Consider the following 20,641-nt stretch of genomic DNA (forward strand, 5'->3'; position numbering starts at 1 on the left):
GATTATCTCGGATAAGAAAATCTATGGTTGTGTGACTCTCCCCTGAGAGCCAGAATCAGTTCAATGGTTTGTGAGCCACATCTTCCCTCCCCACCATAGGCCCCTCTATTACCATATAATGGCAGGCAATGCTCCCCCAGAGAATGCATCTTGTGCCACCCTGCCTCCTCCCTTGTAGTTGGCGTACTTACATCCAGGGGCTCCCACTTTCCACCCATTTATGATTCTCACATGAAGCACTTCCACCTCCCTTACTAACGGTATCATCCTATCTCCAGTTTACCTATTTATCCCCCACCACACCTGCCAGTATATGCCCATTAAGATCTACTCTTTTGTGTGGGACTACTCATAAAAGTCACCATCTGGTGACCTGCTCTTCATAGCTATTCGCTGGACCTTGTGCTAATGCACCAAGTTGGTAGACAGCCGAATGCTACACTTCGTGGGTCCACATGTTGCACCCCTGCCACAGATTGGGGACTCCTGAACTAGTCTATTATCAATTATCATTGGTACAATCAATATTCATTCTAAGTAATTCACCTTATAAAATCTATATAAGCATATAAACTACTGGATTATTCTTATTTTCCTTTTTCTGGTTGGGTTAGTGCTGCCTAACTTCATGTTCTTTATGTGCATATTGGGGTTCTGCAGCAAGTGTGCAAAAATTTCAGCACCCAAAACATAACTGAATGTATAATGTGAGCTATAAAAATAGAAGAATTTTCACACTTTCCTTCACCTTTGTGAAATATCTCTGTGTGAGAGTTTGCCAAAGGCTAGGTTCACATTGCGTTAGGGCAATCCGTTTAGCGCTAGCGCTAGTGGATTGCGCTAACGCAATGTTTATTTAGGGGCCACGTTAGGGGTCACGTTAACGTCCCCGCTCTCGCAGATCCCCGATCTGCGAGAGCGGGGAACGGACCTCGGGCGTGCCGCGGACGCTGCAAGCAACGTCCGAGGCGCGCCACAGAAGAACAGCACATCGCTAGCGCGAGCCGAAAAAGGCACGCGCTAGCGATGCGCTGCGGGCGAAATTTACATTGCTGTCAATGGGTGCGCTAACAGACCCGTTGCACGGCGTTAATTGCGACATTTTCGCCGTGCAACGCTGTCCGTTAGCATGCACACATTAACCCAATGTGAACCTAAAGTGCGTACGTGTGAAGTGTTTTTAATATACCTGACTTAACTTCACATCAAGAACAAGTTATTAAGCATCTTCATTGGGAACACAGTTACTAATTTATCCATTACTTAATTTATTTTCTTGGCAAAGTGGCTACAGGGAAATATATCTATGAATTATTTCTAGGAGATTACGCAAATAGTAGATTTTCTACTTTCCCTCTGGACCAATCATCTGCTTTAGGTCTCTGCTTCTTAGCACGATGTAACCTGTTCAGGTATTTCCTTGGCCACACCTAGGAAAGATCTGAAGAAGCCACAGCACTGTGACTGTGTAATACTACTAGATTCAAACCTATTGGGACCCTTCTCTTAACCTCTGCCTTACAGGTAGGACTCCAGCCATTAACATCTATATTATGGGATTGTGAATCTTAGAAGGCATATAACCTTAACATTTGAGAGTTTTCTGACTTGTTCAAGTGCTACATTTGCCTCATTTGTCAAGTTGTTTCTTCTCGATGTATATGTACTGCTGTGTCTGCATTGAACAGTATATCTGGATTAGCTGATATATACAGGACTCACCAAAGACCTCTCTCTTCACTTTTATACAAGTTAAATGTTTTTTATATATGTTTTCAAGCTTGAAGTACTTTATGTAGGATTGAGAATGCAAAAAACATTGAAAACCAGGGAAGTAAACAGAGCCGTAGTTGAAGACACATTATATTGCACAGTAAAAGGAATTTGACCTGAGTTTGAACAGCACCGATTATTCACATACAGCCCAACTAGTATGCAATTGTGAACAGTATTAGATAGGGATTTAAAGAATCATTAACTCTACACAACTACTGTAACTTCTGTACCAACTCGCAATCATTTTAGAACGTGAAGTTTTATAAAGCATCATCATCTAATGGAAACTGTGCAGAAGATATCATTTGGCACCAATCTTATGTTCTTTCTTCAACTTACACAGAACCATTTTAGGCAGAGGTGTACACATGGATGACAGGAGTGCTGTGTTCAGCCTTGTGTTTTGTTCTACTGTAAATATCCTTTGTATTTTTTTTGTTGTAAATGCGTGATCTCTGATATATGATATAACACTCAATATGGCTATATGATATTGTAAAATGCACTTTATCCAACTATTAGATTACCTATTAAGAGTTTGTTTCCATATAACAGATAAATCTGATCTGTGATATCTTTGGACGATTTCCAGGCTGCAATCGCTTTCCAGTTTGCACTGCCACACATTTACCCCTTCAGTGAAATTTGTGAAGTAAGGTTTCTGCTGCTTATTGTTGAGTCAGATTTGTTTTTGGGAGGATACCAAAAATTTGCACAAAATTTTTTTAAATTCATGTGAAGTGTGTGGTGGAAACCCAACCACATCAAAAGTGTTCAAATAGTGGTCGGATTGCCTAGGGATTTTAGCACAGTAGATGGTTTCAAATCCATCCCAAGGGAACATAGCCCATAGTTATAAAGTCAAAGCCACTGAGTAAAGTATTTTCATAGAGCAAAAAATCCAAAGACCACTAAGTAGATGTTCAGTTTGACCTCAGAGCTATCATGCCTTTAGCAATGACAACGTGTACACTTTCTATATAGCACAGAAAAGAGCATGTTCGGCCAACAGGAGGAGAAAGGAGTCTGTCCCCTCTCCACATGGCATCACTAAAGTCCTTGCTCGTTGTTTCCACTGTCAACTTTTGAGCAGGATCAAAAACTACACAGCTTACAATGTCTTTCTCTAATATAAATATGTTACAATATGTCCTTTCTTTTATCTCATTTAAACCTAACTAGTTGTCTGGGGTAATTTGATATTCCATAATATCGGCATTCTCCTGTGTGGAGGGTTGGCTACATAGATAATCAATGTTATTGCAAATTTAATGATGGCGATGCATTTTTAGCAAATTTTGCATATATTGCGTGTATATTTCATGGCGAGTCTCCTAGTCATTTCTTAAATTCAGGTTTATTTATTGTACAAGGTGTTGATATCTTAGCATTAACATCCTTGGGATGAACAGGGGACAGGTGACAGTGGAGTGAAGATAAGTAGGATGGAGGAGGCTGCTAGGGGTCACCATGACAAATATGATCTAAGCATGTACTGGAGTAAATGTATACACATAAACATATAAGTCTGCAACAAAAGTTGGACAGGATTCACTATGGCAGATGTCAAACAGGAAAAAAAAGACAAAATTATAAATTACGCTAACCATGTATCAGAAGAAGCGTGTGATAGATGTGTGTTAAAGGTCTCTAAGTCTGCTATGCAAGATGCTTTAAGAATCTATGCTAAAATCTCTGATGGTAGTAGATCATTCTCATGCCTCATGCAATGCTCCTTCGGACAAAAAAAAAACAATCTAGTTCCCTTCTAAGAAGATAAAAGATGCCACCTATCGGAGATTGAAACATTGTAAGTCAATGTTAATTCTGAAACTAGACTTTGGATACGTAACAAGATCAGAGCTCGCCTCAACCTCCATCAGCGTCTGTAGATCAAGGCCTTCTTCTTGGAAGGAGGCTCTTTTGCATACCCTATGGTTTTTAAAAGAGAATTGCTCCTTCCATCAGATTTATACAGAAAAATACTATAGATGCCCTTTTTTTACCATGGAGGCATTAAAAGGTACAGTAGAGTCCTATACAATTCTCTGAACAGGGCCATTATTTGGCCAGGTGCCTGGTGCCTAAAGGCCTTTATACATTTATCTTTCTCTGCCCAATAAATGTTCTACAGAAAGTGAATGCAAGACCTTAACTATAAATACAATAGCTAAAGAAATTCTATTTAAGTCAAATTTATAAAGCTTCTTAGTTCTTAGCTGCAAAGTTCTATCATAGCCAGTAACTACTCAGACTAAATACAAACACTAGGATCTCCTCAAAGAGCTATCTTGTATTGTGTCTGTATTTTAGGGCGTGAGAACTAAAAGCATGGAAGAAAGGGTGTTGCCCATACAAGATTGCTTCAATTTCAAGCTTAGTGATCAGTTAACCTTGTATAATGAAAGCACCAACTCCCTTATCCTATTTCATCTATTTTATTATTTATCATCACTCATTACCTAAAGTAGAATTTCTGATGAGGTCACAACATGACAAGAATAAGTTACACACCTCAGAAAACTGAGTATTATGGTTACAAAGTTCGCCTCTAAAACTTTTTCTTCACTTTTCTCTTGATTTCTCCCTTTGTCTGTGTAAAGAATACTTTTTGCAGAAACCTGCCCAGCAAGTTTGGTGAATGAAACTGTACACCCAGATGCTTGTCTCCAGTGCATATTTTGGCCTCTCAGTAAGCAAACATTTAACATCTCCACTCCTCGCCAAATATAATGTGCACCTGATTGAAGGTGCAGCAATGTAACCTTTTGTGTCATCAAGATGAAATGCACGGAACTCAACAAGTCTCAACCTGGCAGCACTGCTGGATGGCTAAGCTTTGACTTTGCGTTCAGGCACTCGTTCAGTGGCCCTGCCGGGGCTTACTTCTGAACCCCAATACGGGATTCGGATGTATGCGCGAATGAGGCCATAGACTATATTGGTGCCAGCAGAGTGAACATGCGCCCTGTCATGCATCATTTTCAGATGTATACGCCTACTGGAGATAAACACTCACTATACTACAGTAGGCGTACACTACCGAAAATGATGCACATCAGAGCGCAAGTTCGCTCTGCCACCACCATTACAGTATATGGCCCCATCCAAATCCCATTTTGCCTTATCTCATTTTAATCGGACGATAGCAATCCGTGGTTTTGACCAATAGCAGTCGAACCCATGTTGGTCTATAGAGCTGTCCAATTTTTTCCTCAGACTACTCAAATGACAAAAAAGAGCAGCATGCGCAATTTGTCTGAAAGAATTGAAGGGCACTTGTCCAGTCATGTCTATGAGTCCGTAAAAAAAATCATACCGCTCTAGGATGATATCTAAGTGTGGTCTGATTTTCACGGACTAACATAATGGAGAAGGTGGAGAAACTTTTTTTCCCTCTCCACCTCTAAGAAAATTGGATCGCACTCTGAACACACTCTGATCAGAGTTTAGTTAGCATAATTGGACTGATTTTCTCAGATGGAGAGAAAATGGTTGGGTGTCCCTAGCCTAATAGTGTTCAAAATGAGACTCCTTTACATGAGTTAATAATTAGACCATATAGTGTTGGTACATGCCATACAGAGCCGGTCAAGATGGAGGAATCTAATGTTACTGCTGTGTGTGGCTACCAAGACAGATTCACTGTGCTTGCTTGGTCATCAGTCTCCTGTCACGGTAGCGGCACATGGTAGTAAAAGTAGATTCCTCCACGCTGGCCAGCTCTGCATATATTATCACTGTATTTTTGCTACACCAGAAGAAAGCCAGCTATGATGGAGAGTTATGCTATTACAGCTGAGCGCAGCTACACTAACAGGAGAAGAAAAAGATTGCTCATGCTCGACCACCTACGTTACATACAAAGAGACGCAAGTTAGGCAATATCACTAATTCTTATGGCACCATACTTATAATGAAACATAAATATCTTTATAATCACGCATTATTTTTAAAAGCAGTAAATTTGCATAGGTCCATATAAAAAAATCCTTAAACTAGCTTTGATTTACTTGGTCTTATTCAGATAACTGGGTTTTTTTAACTTGGATAGCGTGATTGTAAGATTTTCATCACTGATTGGTTTTACTATCAATGTGTCATCAGTCTTTCTCGTAAAAAAAAAATACAATGAAAGCTTCTTAATCCCCTCCTAGCAAACTGCCAGTGAAAATTTGACAGCTTTAGAATGCAACTAAGATATGATCATTGTGCCGTCCGATTCATTCACGGACCCATAGACTTGCATTGGTGAGTTTGATCTGTGACTCCGAACAATAACTTATTTTTTGAGGGTATACTTGGTTCACAGAAACACACGGACATGTAAACAGCCCATAGACTTTAAGATCTGTGTCTGCTATCCGTGAAAAACACAAATAGAACACATATGTGCAAAACAGATGACTGAATGAGGCCTAAGGGTTTTCAAATCACAATTGGGCATTACTTTCGTAAATTACATTAGAAATGTTCCAAGCATACAGTATATGTCTAATAAGTCTAAAGGTGTTTACACACAATGTCTTTTTCAGGCAAATCCCGCCTGAAACCTGCCTGAGAAAGTGCTTTAAAACTTGCCAAAAAGTATGTCAAAACAACTTGCTGTTCATATGTTCAGTCTTTTTGAGCTTCTTTTAACAGCCTCAATCTTCAAAAGTCATGAAGTGTCTAAAAGAAGCCACCTGGCCATTTTTCAGGCAGCTTCCAACTGAAGCCGTTCACTTGTTTATATATACAGGGTGAGCCCTTTATATGGATACACCTGGCTGGGCCATTTATAAAGTTGGATCCAAAATGACCGACTTCAAAATGGCCACCATGGTCACCACCCATCATGAAAAGTTTTCCCCTTCCCATATACTAATGTGCCACAAACATGAAGTTGATATCACCAACCATTCCCATTTTATTTAGGTGTATCCATATACATGGCCCACCCAGGTGTATCCATATAAATGGCCCACCCTGTACAGTTATAAAGAAAAAAGACGAGGCGGAACAGTGGTCAATGACACAACCAAAAAAGACGGCAAGGATTTTTAATATGAAATCAGATGCTGCTAAGTTATTGTACTATACCCCATTGTGACTTCAATTTTTTACATTGTATTCTATGAAAATCCGCAAGAAAAAAAACTGTGTAATACATGGCAATATAGAGATATTCTCTAGAAATACATTTTTTTCTGAAACTTTCTTAGAATTTTTGCTTACAAGTTTATAATTTGGTCCTGTACTGCCTAACAACCCACACAAGGACAAACCAAGGATTTGTATTTCCAAATGTATTTTATTATTTTAGATACACCACAACCTTTATCCACGTTCAGTGCAATTAACCTTTATAATTACCATAGGTTTCACATATCCATGAAACGTGGACTGTGATCCGATTGCATGACCTGGATAGAAAACTGTGTCTCTTGACCTGAACTAAATGCCTTATGGGCAGTACAGTAATTCTGAGAGGGAATGTTCATCAGCCAAGAATTACCAAATCCATTTCCATTGACTGGGAACAGTAGTTGGCTGCAGAATATATTTATTTTTCTCATATGGCTTGATAGTGCTAGAAAAAAAACATTCACAGACAGAGCACTTTCTAAAGCAAATATGGCTATCAGAGTCATTACTGATATTAAAACGGCCAATCTATTTTAAGTGTTTATTTTAAAAGGGTGTGATGTTTCTTTCTATATGTATATAAATGGAGATAAGAGACTATTGACTTGATTGTAGCTAACGTAATTGTAACTCATTTTGTGATATGCAATGTAATTATCAATACGAACCTTTTATTATTTACTAAGAAAATCCCAATACCAAATAATTCTTAAAAGTTCATAATATGATAGCAAACACAAAAGTGACCCCTGGGAAAGTCACATTTGTGATGACAAGCGTGGAGCTACCTTATACGCCCTTATAATTTGTAAAGCGCTGCAGAATATGTTGGCGCTATATAAATAAAAATTATTATTATTATTATTCCTCTTTGACATCACTCTTTTGTATTATTCACATTGGTAAAAGTTATTATTTATATATTTACTAGCTGAAGAACCCAGCGATGCCTGGGCATCGTAAATATCTGTGGTTAGTTATAGCACCTCACTTCTCTTATTTTCCCATCACGCCTCTCATTTTCCCCCTCACATATTTCATTTCCCCCCTCATATCTCTAATTTTCTCCCTCACACCTCTCATTTTCCCCCTTCACTCCTCTCATTCCCCCTCACTCCTCTCATTCCCCCCTAACACTTGTCATTTCGACCTCACAACTGTCATTTTCCGATCACTCCACTTTTTTCCCTCACTCCTCTCATTTTGCACTCACACCTTTTCATTTTCACCTCACACCTCTCATTTTCACCTCACACCTCTCATTTTCACCTCACACCTCTCATTTTCCCCTCAGTATATATGATTGTCATCTCCCTTATATATAGTATACACCTGTATGTCATCTCCTGTATATAGTATATACCTGTATGTTGTCTCCCCTGTATATAGTATATACCTGTATGTCATCTCCCCTGTAAATAGTTTATACCTGCTGTATGTCATCTCCTCCTGTATATTGTATATACTTGTGTCATCCTCCTGTATATAGTATATACCTGTATGTCATCTCTTCTGTATATAGTATATACCTGTATGTCATCTCCTCTGTATATACCTGCTGTATGTCATCTCCTCCTCTATATACCTATGTGTCATCTCCTCTTTTATATAGTATATACCTGTATGTCATCTCCTCCTGTATATGGTATATACGTGTGTCATCTCCTCCTGTATATAGTATACACCTGTATGTCATCTCCTCCTATATACTCTATAGTATACACCTGTATGTCATCTCCTCCTATATACTGTATAGTATACACCTGTATGTCATCTCCTCCGGTATATAGTATATACCTGTAAGTCATCTCCTCCTGTATATAGTATATACCTGTGTGTCATCTGCTCCTGTATATAGTAAATACCTGTGTGTCATCGCCCCTGTATATAGTATATATCTGTGTGTCATCTCCTCCTGTATTAGACCTCGTTCACACGTTATTTGCTCAGTATTTTTACCTCAGTATTTGTAAGCTAAATTGGCAGCCTGATAAATCCCCAGCCAACAGGAAGCCCTCCCCCCTGGCAGTATATATTAGCTCACACATACACATAATAGACAGGTTATGTGACTGACAGCTGCCGTATTTCCTATATGGTTCATTTGTTGCTCTTGTAGTTTGCCTGCTTATCAGATTTTTATTTTTGAAGGATAATACCAGACTTGTGTGTGTTTTAGGGCGAGTTTTATGTGTCAAGTTGTGTGTGTTGCGTAGCGTGTGGCGACATGCATGTAGCGACTTTTGTGAGATGAGTTTTGTGTAGCGACATGCGTGTAGCAACTTTTTGTGTGTCGAGTTGCATGTGACAGGTTAGTGTAGCAAGTTGTGTGCAGCAAGTTTTGGCATGGCGAGTTTTGCGCGTGGCGAGTTTTATTTGTGGTGCGTTTTGAGTATGTGCAAGTTTTGTGTGAGGCAACTTTTGCATGTGTTGCAACTTTTGTGCATGTGGCAATTTATCCACGTGTGCAAGTTTTGCGTGTGGTGAGTTTTCCGTGAGGTGAGTTTTGCACATGTGGCTAGTTTTGCGTAAGCCTAGTTTTGCATGTGGCGAATTTTGTGCATGGCGAGTTTTGAGCGGTGACTTTTGTGTTTCGACTTTTGTGGTGAGGTTGGTGTATGTGTGGTGAAATGTGTGCTGAGGGTGGTATATGTGTTCAAGCACGTGGTAGTATGTGGACGCATTTTTTGTGTGTGTTCATATCACCATGTGTGGTGAGTATCCCATGTCAGGGTCCCACCTTAACAACTGTACGGTATATACTCTTTGGCGCCATCGCTCTCAAGTCCCCCTTGTTCATATTTGGCAGCTGTCAATTTGCCTCCAACACTTTTCCTTTCACTTTTTCCCCATTATGTAGATAGGGGCAAAATTGTTTGGTGAATTGGAAAGCGCGGGGCTAAAACGTCGCCTCACAACATAGCCTATGACGCTCTCGGGGTCCAGATGTGTGACTGTGCAAAATTTTGTGGCTGTAGCTGCGACGGTGCAGATGCCAATCCCGGACATACACACACACATACATACATACATACATACATACATACATACATACACACACACATTCAGCTTTATAAATTAGATTAATATTTTATTTATTTCTCTGGTTGATTTATTTCCTTGGACCTTTAGAACTTGCACAGATTTTCTTTGTACATGGCACTTTACACAGTATGTGATATGTTGTATTTTCTACGCTAGCAGGTTTGCCACCTTATATGATAAGGGGAATTTTGACCCCAACACTTATCACGATGTTTTGGTAGGTCTTGTATTTAGTTTTGTGTTGTTTTGCACTTTTTAATTGTTTTTAAATGTTTTTTTTGGTTGCAAGGATAATTTGTACTGACTCACCTAATAAACTGTATATGTGCATGACTCATTTTATATAGCTACCTTTTTCATTATTTTTGTGTGTTTCTATACAGACACAATAATTGCGACCACATAAAAACATAGTAGTGATATAACAACTGTACAGAACTATTTGTTTCCTGCATTTTAGTGTTTCTCTTCCTCTTTCATAGTCCTCAATACCTGGCTTTCGTACTTACTAAGAATTTGTTATGAGAGTGAGGCCTCACCCCAACACATGGCCTCATTTCTTCCTTTAAAGTTGGAGTCCATGTGCACAATTAGTTTGACACGTGCAGTGACGAAATTACCATTAGCAATACAGAATCCTATATGCCAGTGTCTCTGGGTTACTAAAACATAATACAATTACGTATCAGATACGTTAGAAGTCAATGGGTCAACCCCTGGCAGACCCAGATACAAGTAGCGGTAGTAGATACGTTAACAACTATGCACTATATTTGTAGTAGGGTAATGCTGTTCTTTGAGTTGAAAATTATCTGTTGTTGCAGTATATTATTGTTGCTGTGGTTGTTATAACTAAAAATAGAAGACTAAATTAGTTATCACGAGGCAATGGAAAAAGCCAGACCAACCACGCATACAAGAGGTACTCCAAGTAATGAATACTACATGCATCTATGTAGCCTTACAAAACCGTAAGCTCCCCAAAAACTGGAAAACATGGCCCAAAAGTCAATTTCTCTATATATAAACTATTTTTTTTTTAATTTATATATTTTTTTCTTTAGTTATGTCTTCCATTTTCATTCCACTTTCTACACACAGGAGAAAAAAATAGATTTAGCATTACACAAGAGTAATACTTAATATTAGTGATGAGTGAGTATACTCCTTGCTCGGGTTTTCCCGAGCACGCTCAGGTGGTCTCCGAGTATTTGTTAGTGCTCGGAGATTTAGTTTTCTTTGCCGCAGATGAATGATTTACAGATGCTAGACAGCTTGAATACATGTGGGGATTCCCTAGCAAACAGGCAACCCCCACATGTACTCAGGCCGGCTTACAGCTGTAAATCATGCAGCTGCGTCAACAAAAACTAACTTACAAATACTCGGAGACCACCAGAGCATGCTTGGGAAAACCCGAGCAACGAGTATACTCGCCCATCACTACTTAATATGTAGATTGCAGAAACTGTGAATATTGATGTTTTTGATAACAAAAAATACCACTTATGTATGATTGTGACATAACAGTGCAACTGTATAAGATGTAACACTGCGGTGTATTGTGTTTTTTTCCTTTTTTTTATGATGGAAAACCAATGTAAAATCTTGAAATATAAAGGGAGAAACAAAAAAAATTGGACTAGAATACATAGTCGAATGCAAGAAGCTACAGTATGTCATCTGTTGCATATGATGACTGGCTAGACTTGTCATAGTTGCATCAGGCAAAACTGAATGTCATGGCACGTGCTGTATTCCATGTTTTATGCAATTTGAGGAATTCTATGCAAAGTACCAGTTTTGTCAAGGTTCCATTACTTTTGAGGAATAGTAATGGGAATAGTAATTACTTTTAACATGAGCATGGTGCCAGAATTACAGTTTACAGACAGTGAGTTTCAACATAGCACTGAAAACTATTATCACGTCTGCCATCAGATTTAATTAGCATATGAACATGTTCTACTCATATATAGATATTATAATGATCTGATGACTATGCTTAGAGCTAAACAGCTAATGTAACAGGAATAAAAACCATCTCAGGAATGCTAAGAAAGTATAATCAGGATAGAATAGCATGTGACTAGAGGAAAACATGAGGCATCAACTACACTTTCTGTATATACGAATACGACTGGGTTCACATTTACAGTTGTATCTTTTTCATGGACACAACTAAAGGTACCGTCACACATAGCGACGCTGCAGCGATACAGACAACGATGCCGATCGCTGCAGCGTCGCTGTTTGGTCGCTGGAGAGCTGTCACACAGACCGCTCTCCAGCGACCAACGATGCCGAAGTCCCCTGGTAACCAGGGTAAACATCGGGTTGCTAAGCGCAGGGCCGCGCTTAGTAACCTGATTTTTACCCTGGTTACCAGCGTAAAATGTAAAAAAAACAAACAGTACATACTCACCTGCGCGTCCCCCGACGTCCGCTTCCTGCACTGTGTGAGCGCCGGCCCTAACAGCAGAGCGGTGACGTCACCGCTGTGCTGTACTTTCACTTTCACTTTACGGCGCTCAGTCAGTGCAGGAAGCGGACGGCGAGGGACGCGCAGGTGAGTATGTAGTGTTTGTTTTTTTTACATTTTACACTGGTAACCAGGGTAAACATCAGGTTACTAAGCGCGGCCCTGCGCTTAGTAACCCGATATTTACCCTGGTTACCAGTGTAAAACATCACTGGTATCGTTGCTTTTGCTGTCAAACACAACGATACACGGCGATCGGACGACCAAATAAAGTTCTGAACTTTATTCAGCGACCAGCGACATCACAGCAGGATCCTGATCGCTGCTGCCTGTCACACTCAACGATATCGCTAGCCAGGACGCTGCAACGTCACGGATCGCTAGCGATATCGTTTAGTGTGAAGGTACCTTAACACATTTGAGGACACTGGACACAAAAGTGAGCCTAGTTGGGTCATCAGTTTCATACATACTGTTTAAAAGTTTTTATTTTATAGTAAAATTTTTCTTTGACCTATTCTAAGTTAATTCAATTATTTCCTTTTGTCTCTTTAGGCAGCTAGTTCAACATGGACTGGAAGACATTCCAAGGTCTCCTAAGTGGTGTGAATAAGTATTCTACAGCATTTGGAAGAATCTGGCTATCAGTCGTTTTTGTATTCCGAGTTCTTGTCTATGTGGTCGCAGCAGAGAAAGTTTGGGGAGATGAACAAAAAGATTTTGATTGTAACACTCGACAACCAGGATGCACCAACGTTTGCTATGACCACTACTTCCCTATTTCTCATATCCGGCTTTGGGCTCTACAGCTCATATTTGTGACTTGCCCTTCACTTTTGGTCATTATGCATGTGGCTTACAGAGAAGATAGAGAAAAAAAGAACAAACTAAAAAATGGAGATAACTGTCATAAATTGTATGAAAATACAGGCAAGAAGCATGGTGGTCTGTGGTGGACCTACCTTCTTAGTCTTTTCTTCAAAACAGGTATAGAAATCACATTCCTGTACATCCTTCATAAAATGTGGGATAGCTTTGACCTGCCAAGACTTGTTAAATGTACTAATGTGGATCCCTGCCCTAACATTGTGGATTGCTACATTGCTAGACCTACTGAGAAGAAGGTTTTTACTTATTTTATGGTAGCAGCCTCAGCGATTTGCATTATCCTAAGTATTTGTGAGATTTTCTACCTCATTTCTAAACGAGTTATCAGTTGCATGAACAAGTATAAGAAGACCAACAAACACTCCGTGTCCTATAGCAGAGCATCAACGTGTCAGTGCCATATTCATTTGGAAGTTTCAGAGAAGAAACCACTTAACAAAATTGTGGAGTCTCTTCGAGCTTCTGCACCAAATCTAACTTCTATGTAAAATGTCCATGAGTTTTAAAAATATATTAACCAACAATCAAACCAAGTGACACAAGTTTCAGAATTTGAACTCTCTACTCTTTAGGTAGTTGTCCAATCTAAAATGCCTCTGGACGTGACACTGGGAGTCTTATTAAACTTATTACTTGCAGAAATGCCAAAAAAATCCAAATATGGGTTAGCTAACATTTTCCAAGGAACGTAACATTCTGCAATGGAAATGCAATGGAACATTATTAGCAATTTCGGTGAAAATTCAACCAAGACTGTAGGACAATATAAAAGAAATACAATACTGTATCCTCGTGGAGTAATTGAAACATTGAACATTTTGAACGCTATTGGTTAAAACTAAGACAGAAGATTTTCTCTTTTTTATGGAAACCTTACAAAATGCATTTCATTTGGTTGGATCTGTGTACTTTTTTTAGTGCCTTTTCTCCTTGTGGAGACCACTAGCGGGGATAGGGAGTGATATAAGCCAGGAAATGCTCCCTAGGAAAAAGTATGCAAATTAGCTTTCATGCAGAAGAAAGATAGACACTTGTTTAACATCACGTGTTACAGGTAGTTCCAGTATCTGACCTTTTAATAATAGGTCTCTCTTGTTTGAGAGAAAGCTCTGGTTTGGCTCATAACTTAAAATCCTCATAAACATTATGTTGTGTATTGAGGCCTTTTGACTTGACAGATGATGAGATTGAGATGAATCAGTCTGATCTAATTTAATTGCCCAATCTTTTTTGTTCTCCAGGGAAAGAAGCTGCTATAGAACCAAATGGTCATAAATATGGGTGAATCAGGATAGATAGTTATTGGCTAAAATCTCTCAAAGATGTTCCTTTAGTTGTGCTCCAAGGCTCATTAAAGGGCCAGACATTGACATTTAGGGTAGATATCAGCAATAAGTGGCATAACAGTGACAGTTTTCTTTCTTCTGGGGAAGAACTTATTTGCATATCATAGTTATGGGTGAAAATTGATGCTATTCAACAATTAATAGACATCTTCAAATGAAAGTATTATGTTTGCTACTGCAGTATATATGCTGACATAGACTGGACTGATGTAAATTAACTACTTATAACATTGAGAGTTAAGCAACAAAAAGCACATTCTACTATTATGATACTAAATTAATTGGACCCTACCTTGTTAAACAAGACTGATATTGGTGACATCTCTTCACATACAATTTCTCTAAGGGGTGAGACTGGTCCTACAGAGAAATAGAAGATCTTCCAGTGAGCCTAAATTCTGTCAAAACAGGGTTCATCCTCAATAGGAGTCGTGAAGATCGGAGAGGACTCCACATACAGATGGACCTGCTGCTGGGGATCGTTTTGTTTCTGCTTAAGCTTGTATAGAGTATGAATTAAATTGTGTCTATAATGTGCAATGTTTTATATCTTACAGCTACTATGCTAGGCATTATTCTTCAAAAATGTTGTAGATCTATTTTTGATAGACAGTATAACAATGGACAAGTGTGGTATAATAATATGGAAAGGTAATTGCTTTTTTCTTCCTTTGTTGAACTTGTTACAAAGTACCCACATTTATGAAAGAATTGCCAGACAAATTAAAAAAAATATTAACAGCTATTATTAAAATGTATATCCAGAGCTGGATTATGGGCTGAAGGGAGCTTTACCACATACTTTCCTTAGGCATTTGCTAGATACTTTCAGCAGCCAGATATGGGAGTTTCACCACCATAGGGCTAATTAAATATTATGCAGCCTGCATATCCAATTTGCAGCACTCAAGTGTAAAAGACACACAAGTGGCCCAGGAACAGGATCTACTTCCATGTTACAAAATAGGCTTTCACTTCAAAGGCCCTGTTAGGGAAGATTTCTTCATCTAAAACTGAAGATTAATTTGAAGTGACTGATACTGAATGGCACAGATAAGAAAAAAAGGAGCTCTCCACCAAATTCTGTTTCGTGGACACCTCCACCAACCTTCATCTGGTCCTGAGAAGACCACAAACAGTTGTAAAATAATTAACTGGTCGATAAATAAAAGCTGGTGGTAGAGACAAGAAGCGCTGGGTGATAGATGAGTGACACTGCAGAAGAACAGTTGTTCTGTTATACCAAGTTCCAAGACCATTCTTTTTAATCCATTTGTATTTATTATTTATAAAACTTTGTATATTTTATTAAAAGTTCATTTTTTTAAAGAAGTGTCATTTGTTTTTAATATGAAGTTTTGCATTTGTATGAGAATGAGGAAGTTATCAATATATGGTACAAAATGTCAAAGGAACAGTGACATCATATTAAATGCAAGCTGGAAATTGTAGTATATCTATTGCACCTTTCATAGTCTGAATTTTAGGTTTAAACATGTCTAAAAAGTTAAATTCTAGTGCAAATGTCACAGTTCCACCCCTCGGTGTGTCTAGGATGCAGTTACTGACAGCTCAGTCGTCGTCTGGTCCAGGGGCGTGCTGAGCTGTCAGTGTGTTGATTGATAGCTTGGCCACACAATCTGAAACTGAAAGGTGCTAGCTGTCTCCAGGTGTTCATTATCCCAAGTGATTGCCAGGCTACTTAACTGGGCTGTAACTCCCAGACCTCTCCCAGACGTACATTCAGCTACAGTGTGGTTTGTCTCTCTGTTCCTTACATTCTGTTGGTAGATGTTTCGTTGCCTAATCGTTTAGACTCAGTTATCCTCCTGGTATTCTGACCTCAGAATGTTACCTCACTACGCCGCTGTCTTTTCCTTCTGCTTATGGTGTACCTTCCTTGCTTTTGACCTTGGACCTCTTGACCACTCTGCCTCATGGCTAGCCCATGAGTAGTGACTAGAATCATAGCTTGTTTTGTGATTATCTTTCAGTGTAACAGGTTGCTAATCACCTTTGCGCAGTGCAAGAAAACATCATTTTAGGTGGTGCATTGTCCTATATAAACCGGACTCGCACTGTGAGGAACAAATTTAAAGGTGCTTTGTGGCATTTTTGCAGGAGGGTTGGTCTTCATTTTTATCTCTCACTGGAACCTCACCGCTTTTCTGTAATTACAGTTTTCATCTCCATTCTGGTGAATTTTCTAGGACTAGTTCTGAATGTCCTGAGGTGGAGGTCGCCATACAGAGACTTGGGGATATCTGGAGGTAGGTTCAAAAGAATATTAGGACTGATCTGATTAGCCAAAAATGGAAGGCCAATAGAAGACTTTCAGTGGGTCCTGTTTTTAAGATTGGTACTAAGGTTTGGTTGTCATCTAGGAACATTAAACTTACAGTGCTGTCGGCGATGTTGGGTCCAAAGTTTATTGGTCTATATGAGGTCCTAGAGGTGGTCAATTGGTGACATTTATCCCTATTAAAGGAGTTTGTCCCTGTGGCATTGTGTCCCTCATCCCCTCCTCCCCTGGTTTCGGTAGATGGTGGCTTGGTTCAGAGCATTGTAAATTTTTGTAGGATCTGAAATTCCCTCCAATACCTCTTCCACTGGGGGATTATGAGTCCCAGCAAGATATGAAGGCCAAGTGGTTAGTCAGGGTCTTCCATCTAAAATTTCCTTGAAAGCCTGAGGTGTGTCTGGGATGCAGTTACTGATAGCTAAGCAGTCCATTCTGGTACAGGGGCGTGCTGAAGCTGTTAGTACTTTGACAGCTCAGTCGTCCTGTATGATGCAGGAGCGTACTGAGCTGTCAGTGTGTTGACAGTTCAGCTGTTCAATCAGAGACTGATTGGTGCTGGGTGTCTCCAGGTGTTCATTATCCATGGTGATTGCGAGGCTACTTACCTGGGCTGCTACTACAAGATTTCTACCAAACATACATTCAGCTACTGTGTGGTTTGTCTCTCTGTGCCTTGCATCCTGTTGGTAGATCTTTAGTTGCCTGACTTTGGACCTCATTCTGACCATCCATCTGTTTAACCCCTTCTGCTCTGCTCCTCTGTCCTCCTGGTATTCTGACCTCGGAACGTTACCTGACTATGCCTTTGTCTCTTCCTTCTGTTCATGACGTACTTTCCTGTCTTTTGCCTCATACTTCTTGACCACTCTGCCTCATGGCTAGTCCGTGAGTAGTGACTAGCATCATAGCATAAATGTTGAAATGAAGTGACGGGGAATGTCCTAATGGATCATGAATAATGAACACAGGACATATAGGAATCTTTGAGGTTATCCACTTTACGGTATCTGTGTAATGCTAAACAGTAAAACTTACCAGGGAAGATTGATTATTTATTATGCTTACTTATATAGCACAATTTATTCCACAGCACTTTACAGACATTATCAGTGCTGTCCCCATTGTGGCTCACAATCTAAATTCCCGATCAGTATGTCTTTGGAGTTTGGTAGGAAACCAGAGAACCCAAGAGGAAACTCAAACAAACATGGGGAGAACATACAAACTCCTTGCAGATGTTGTCCTTGGTGGTATATGAACCTAGGACTGCAGCGCTGCAAGACTACAGTTCTAACCACCAAGCCTCTACTAAACAAAATGTGCTAGAATTCTTTGGGAAACTGAGCACCAAATGTTTACTATTATATGTTTTAGAAAAATATGTTACACCCACCTCCACAGTTTTTGAAAAGGGTCTAGAAATAGGAATGTAAACTTTATTAACAAGGTATAATATTTTATGTATAAAGATATTCAAGTCAAAGATTAATTGTCTAATCTGTCTACTAACTTGTGGCAAAATTACCACACACTATATGGATCTTTTTGATAAAAGCGGTAAAATACACATGATTTATCTAAGCCCAGTTTAATTTCTGTTTAGATAAATGGGACACAGTATGTGCAATTTTTGCATCCTGTAACAGGAGTGATAATATTTTACATAAACAGATCAGTTACAGTACAGACCAAAAGTTTGGACACACCTTCTCATTTAAAGATATTTCTGTATTTTCATGACTATGAAAATTGTACATTTACACTGAAGGCATCAAAACTATGAATTAACAAATGTGGAATTATATACTTAACAAAAAAGTGTGCAGCAACTGAAAATATGTCTTATATTCTAGGTTCTTCAAAGTAGCCACATTTTGCTTTGATGACTGCTTTGCACACTCTTGGCATTCTCTTGATGAGCTTCAAGAGGTAGTCACCGGGGATGGTTTTCACTTCACAGGTGTGCCCTGTCAGGTTTAATAAGTGGGATTTCTTGTCTTATAAATGGGGTTGGGACCATCAGTTGTGTTGTGCAGAAGTCTGGTGGATACACAGCTGATAGTCCTACTGAATAGACTGTTAGAATTTGTGTTATGGCAAGAAAAAAGCAGCTAAGTAAAGAAAAACGAGTGGCCATCATTACTTTAAGAAACGAAGGTCAGTCAGTCCGAAAAATCGGGCAAACTTTGAAAGTGTCCCCAAGTGCAGTGGCAAAAACCATCAATCGCTACAAAGAAACTGGCTCACATGAGGACCGCCCCAGGAAAGGAAGACCAAGAGTCACCTCTGCTTCTGAGGATAAGTTTATCCGAGTCACCAGCCTCAGAAATCGCAGGTTAACAGCAGATCAGATTAGAGACCAAGTCAATGCCACACAGAGTACTAGCAGCAGACACATCTCTACAACAACTGTTAAGAGGCGACTTTGTGCAGCAGGCCTTCATGGTAAAATAGCTGCTAGGAAACCACTGCTAAGGACAGGCAACAAGCAGAAGAGACTTATTTGGGCTAAAGAACACAAGGAATGGACATTAGACCAGTGGAAATCTGTGCTTTGGTCTGATGAGTTCAAATTTGAAATCTTTGCTTCCAACAACCGTGTCTATGTGCGACGCAGAAAAGGTGAATGGATGGACTCTACATGCCTGGTTCCCACCGTGAAGCATGGAGGAGGAGGTGTGATGGTGTGGGGGTGCTTTGCTGGTGACACTGTAGGAGATTTATTCAAAATTGAAGGCATACTGAACCAGCATGGCTACCACAGCATCTTGCAGCGGCATGCTATTCCATCCGGTTTGCGTTTAGTTGGACCATCATTTATTTTTCAACAGGACAATGACCCCAAACACACCTCCAGCCTGTGTAAGGGCTATTTGACCAAGAAGGAGAGTGATGGGTTGCTATGCCAGATGACCTGGCCTCCACAGTCACCAGACCTGAACCCAATCGAGATGGTTTGGGGTGAGCTGGACTGCAGTGGGAAGGCAAAAGGGCCAACAAGTGCTAAGAATCTCTGGGAACTCCTTCAAGATTGTTGGAAGACCATTTCCGGTGACTACCTCTTGAAGCTCATCAAGAGAATTCCAAGAGTGTGCAAAGCAGTCATCAAAGCAAAAGGTATCTACTTTGAAGAACCTAGAATATAAGACATAATGTCAGTTGTTTCACACTTTTTTGTTAAGTATATAATTCTACATGTGTTAATTCATTGTTTTGATGCCTTCAGTGTGAATGTACAATTTTCATAGTCATGAAAATACAGAAAAATCTTTAAATGAGAAGGTGTGTCCAAACTTTTGGTCTGTACTGTATTTCGTAGCTTGACCAAATACCAATACTCTATATTACACATCGAGTGACAAAAAATTAACTATTTTAAACCTTAATACATGAAACAAACATATCATCATGATGGAGCCCATACGCACATACAGTGGGTACGAAAAGTATTTATACCCCTTTAAATTTTTCACTCTTTGTTTCATTGCAGCCATTTGGTAAATTCAAAATAGTTCATTTTTTTCTCATTAATGTACACTCTGCACCACATATTGACTGAAGAAAACAGAAATGTAGTAATTTTTGCAAATTTATTAAAAAAGAAAAACTGAAATATCACATGTCGTGTTCATTCAACCACATGGTAGCAATGCTTCAGTTACAAACTGACACTGG

General features: G+C 39.4%; 1 protein-coding gene across 1 annotated transcript; it reads left to right on the top strand.

Moving 5' to 3' along the window:
* Positions 1-1,388: 1,388 nt before the first annotated feature.
* Positions 1,389-13,939, top strand: GJB3 (gap junction protein beta 3). Its single transcript, XM_077296076.1, has 2 exons — positions 1,389-1,524; positions 12,986-13,939. Exon 2 carries the CDS (start codon positions 13,000-13,002, stop codon positions 13,804-13,806), a length of 807 nt encoding a protein of 268 aa, XP_077152191.1. The 5' UTR covers positions 1,389-1,524; positions 12,986-12,999; the 3' UTR covers positions 13,807-13,939.
* The last annotated feature ends 6,702 nt before the right edge of the window (positions 13,940-20,641 follow it).

The sequence above is a fragment of the Ranitomeya variabilis genome, chromosome 3 (assembly GCF_051348905.1).
Source record: "Ranitomeya variabilis isolate aRanVar5 chromosome 3, aRanVar5.hap1, whole genome shotgun sequence".
Lineage (NCBI taxonomy): Eukaryota > Metazoa > Chordata > Amphibia > Anura > Dendrobatidae > Ranitomeya > Ranitomeya variabilis.

Coding starts and splice junctions, on each gene's coding strand:
- GJB3 (XM_077296076.1), top strand. CDS start 13,000: ATGGACTGGAAGACATTCCAAGGTCTCCTAAGTGGTGTGAATAAGTAT.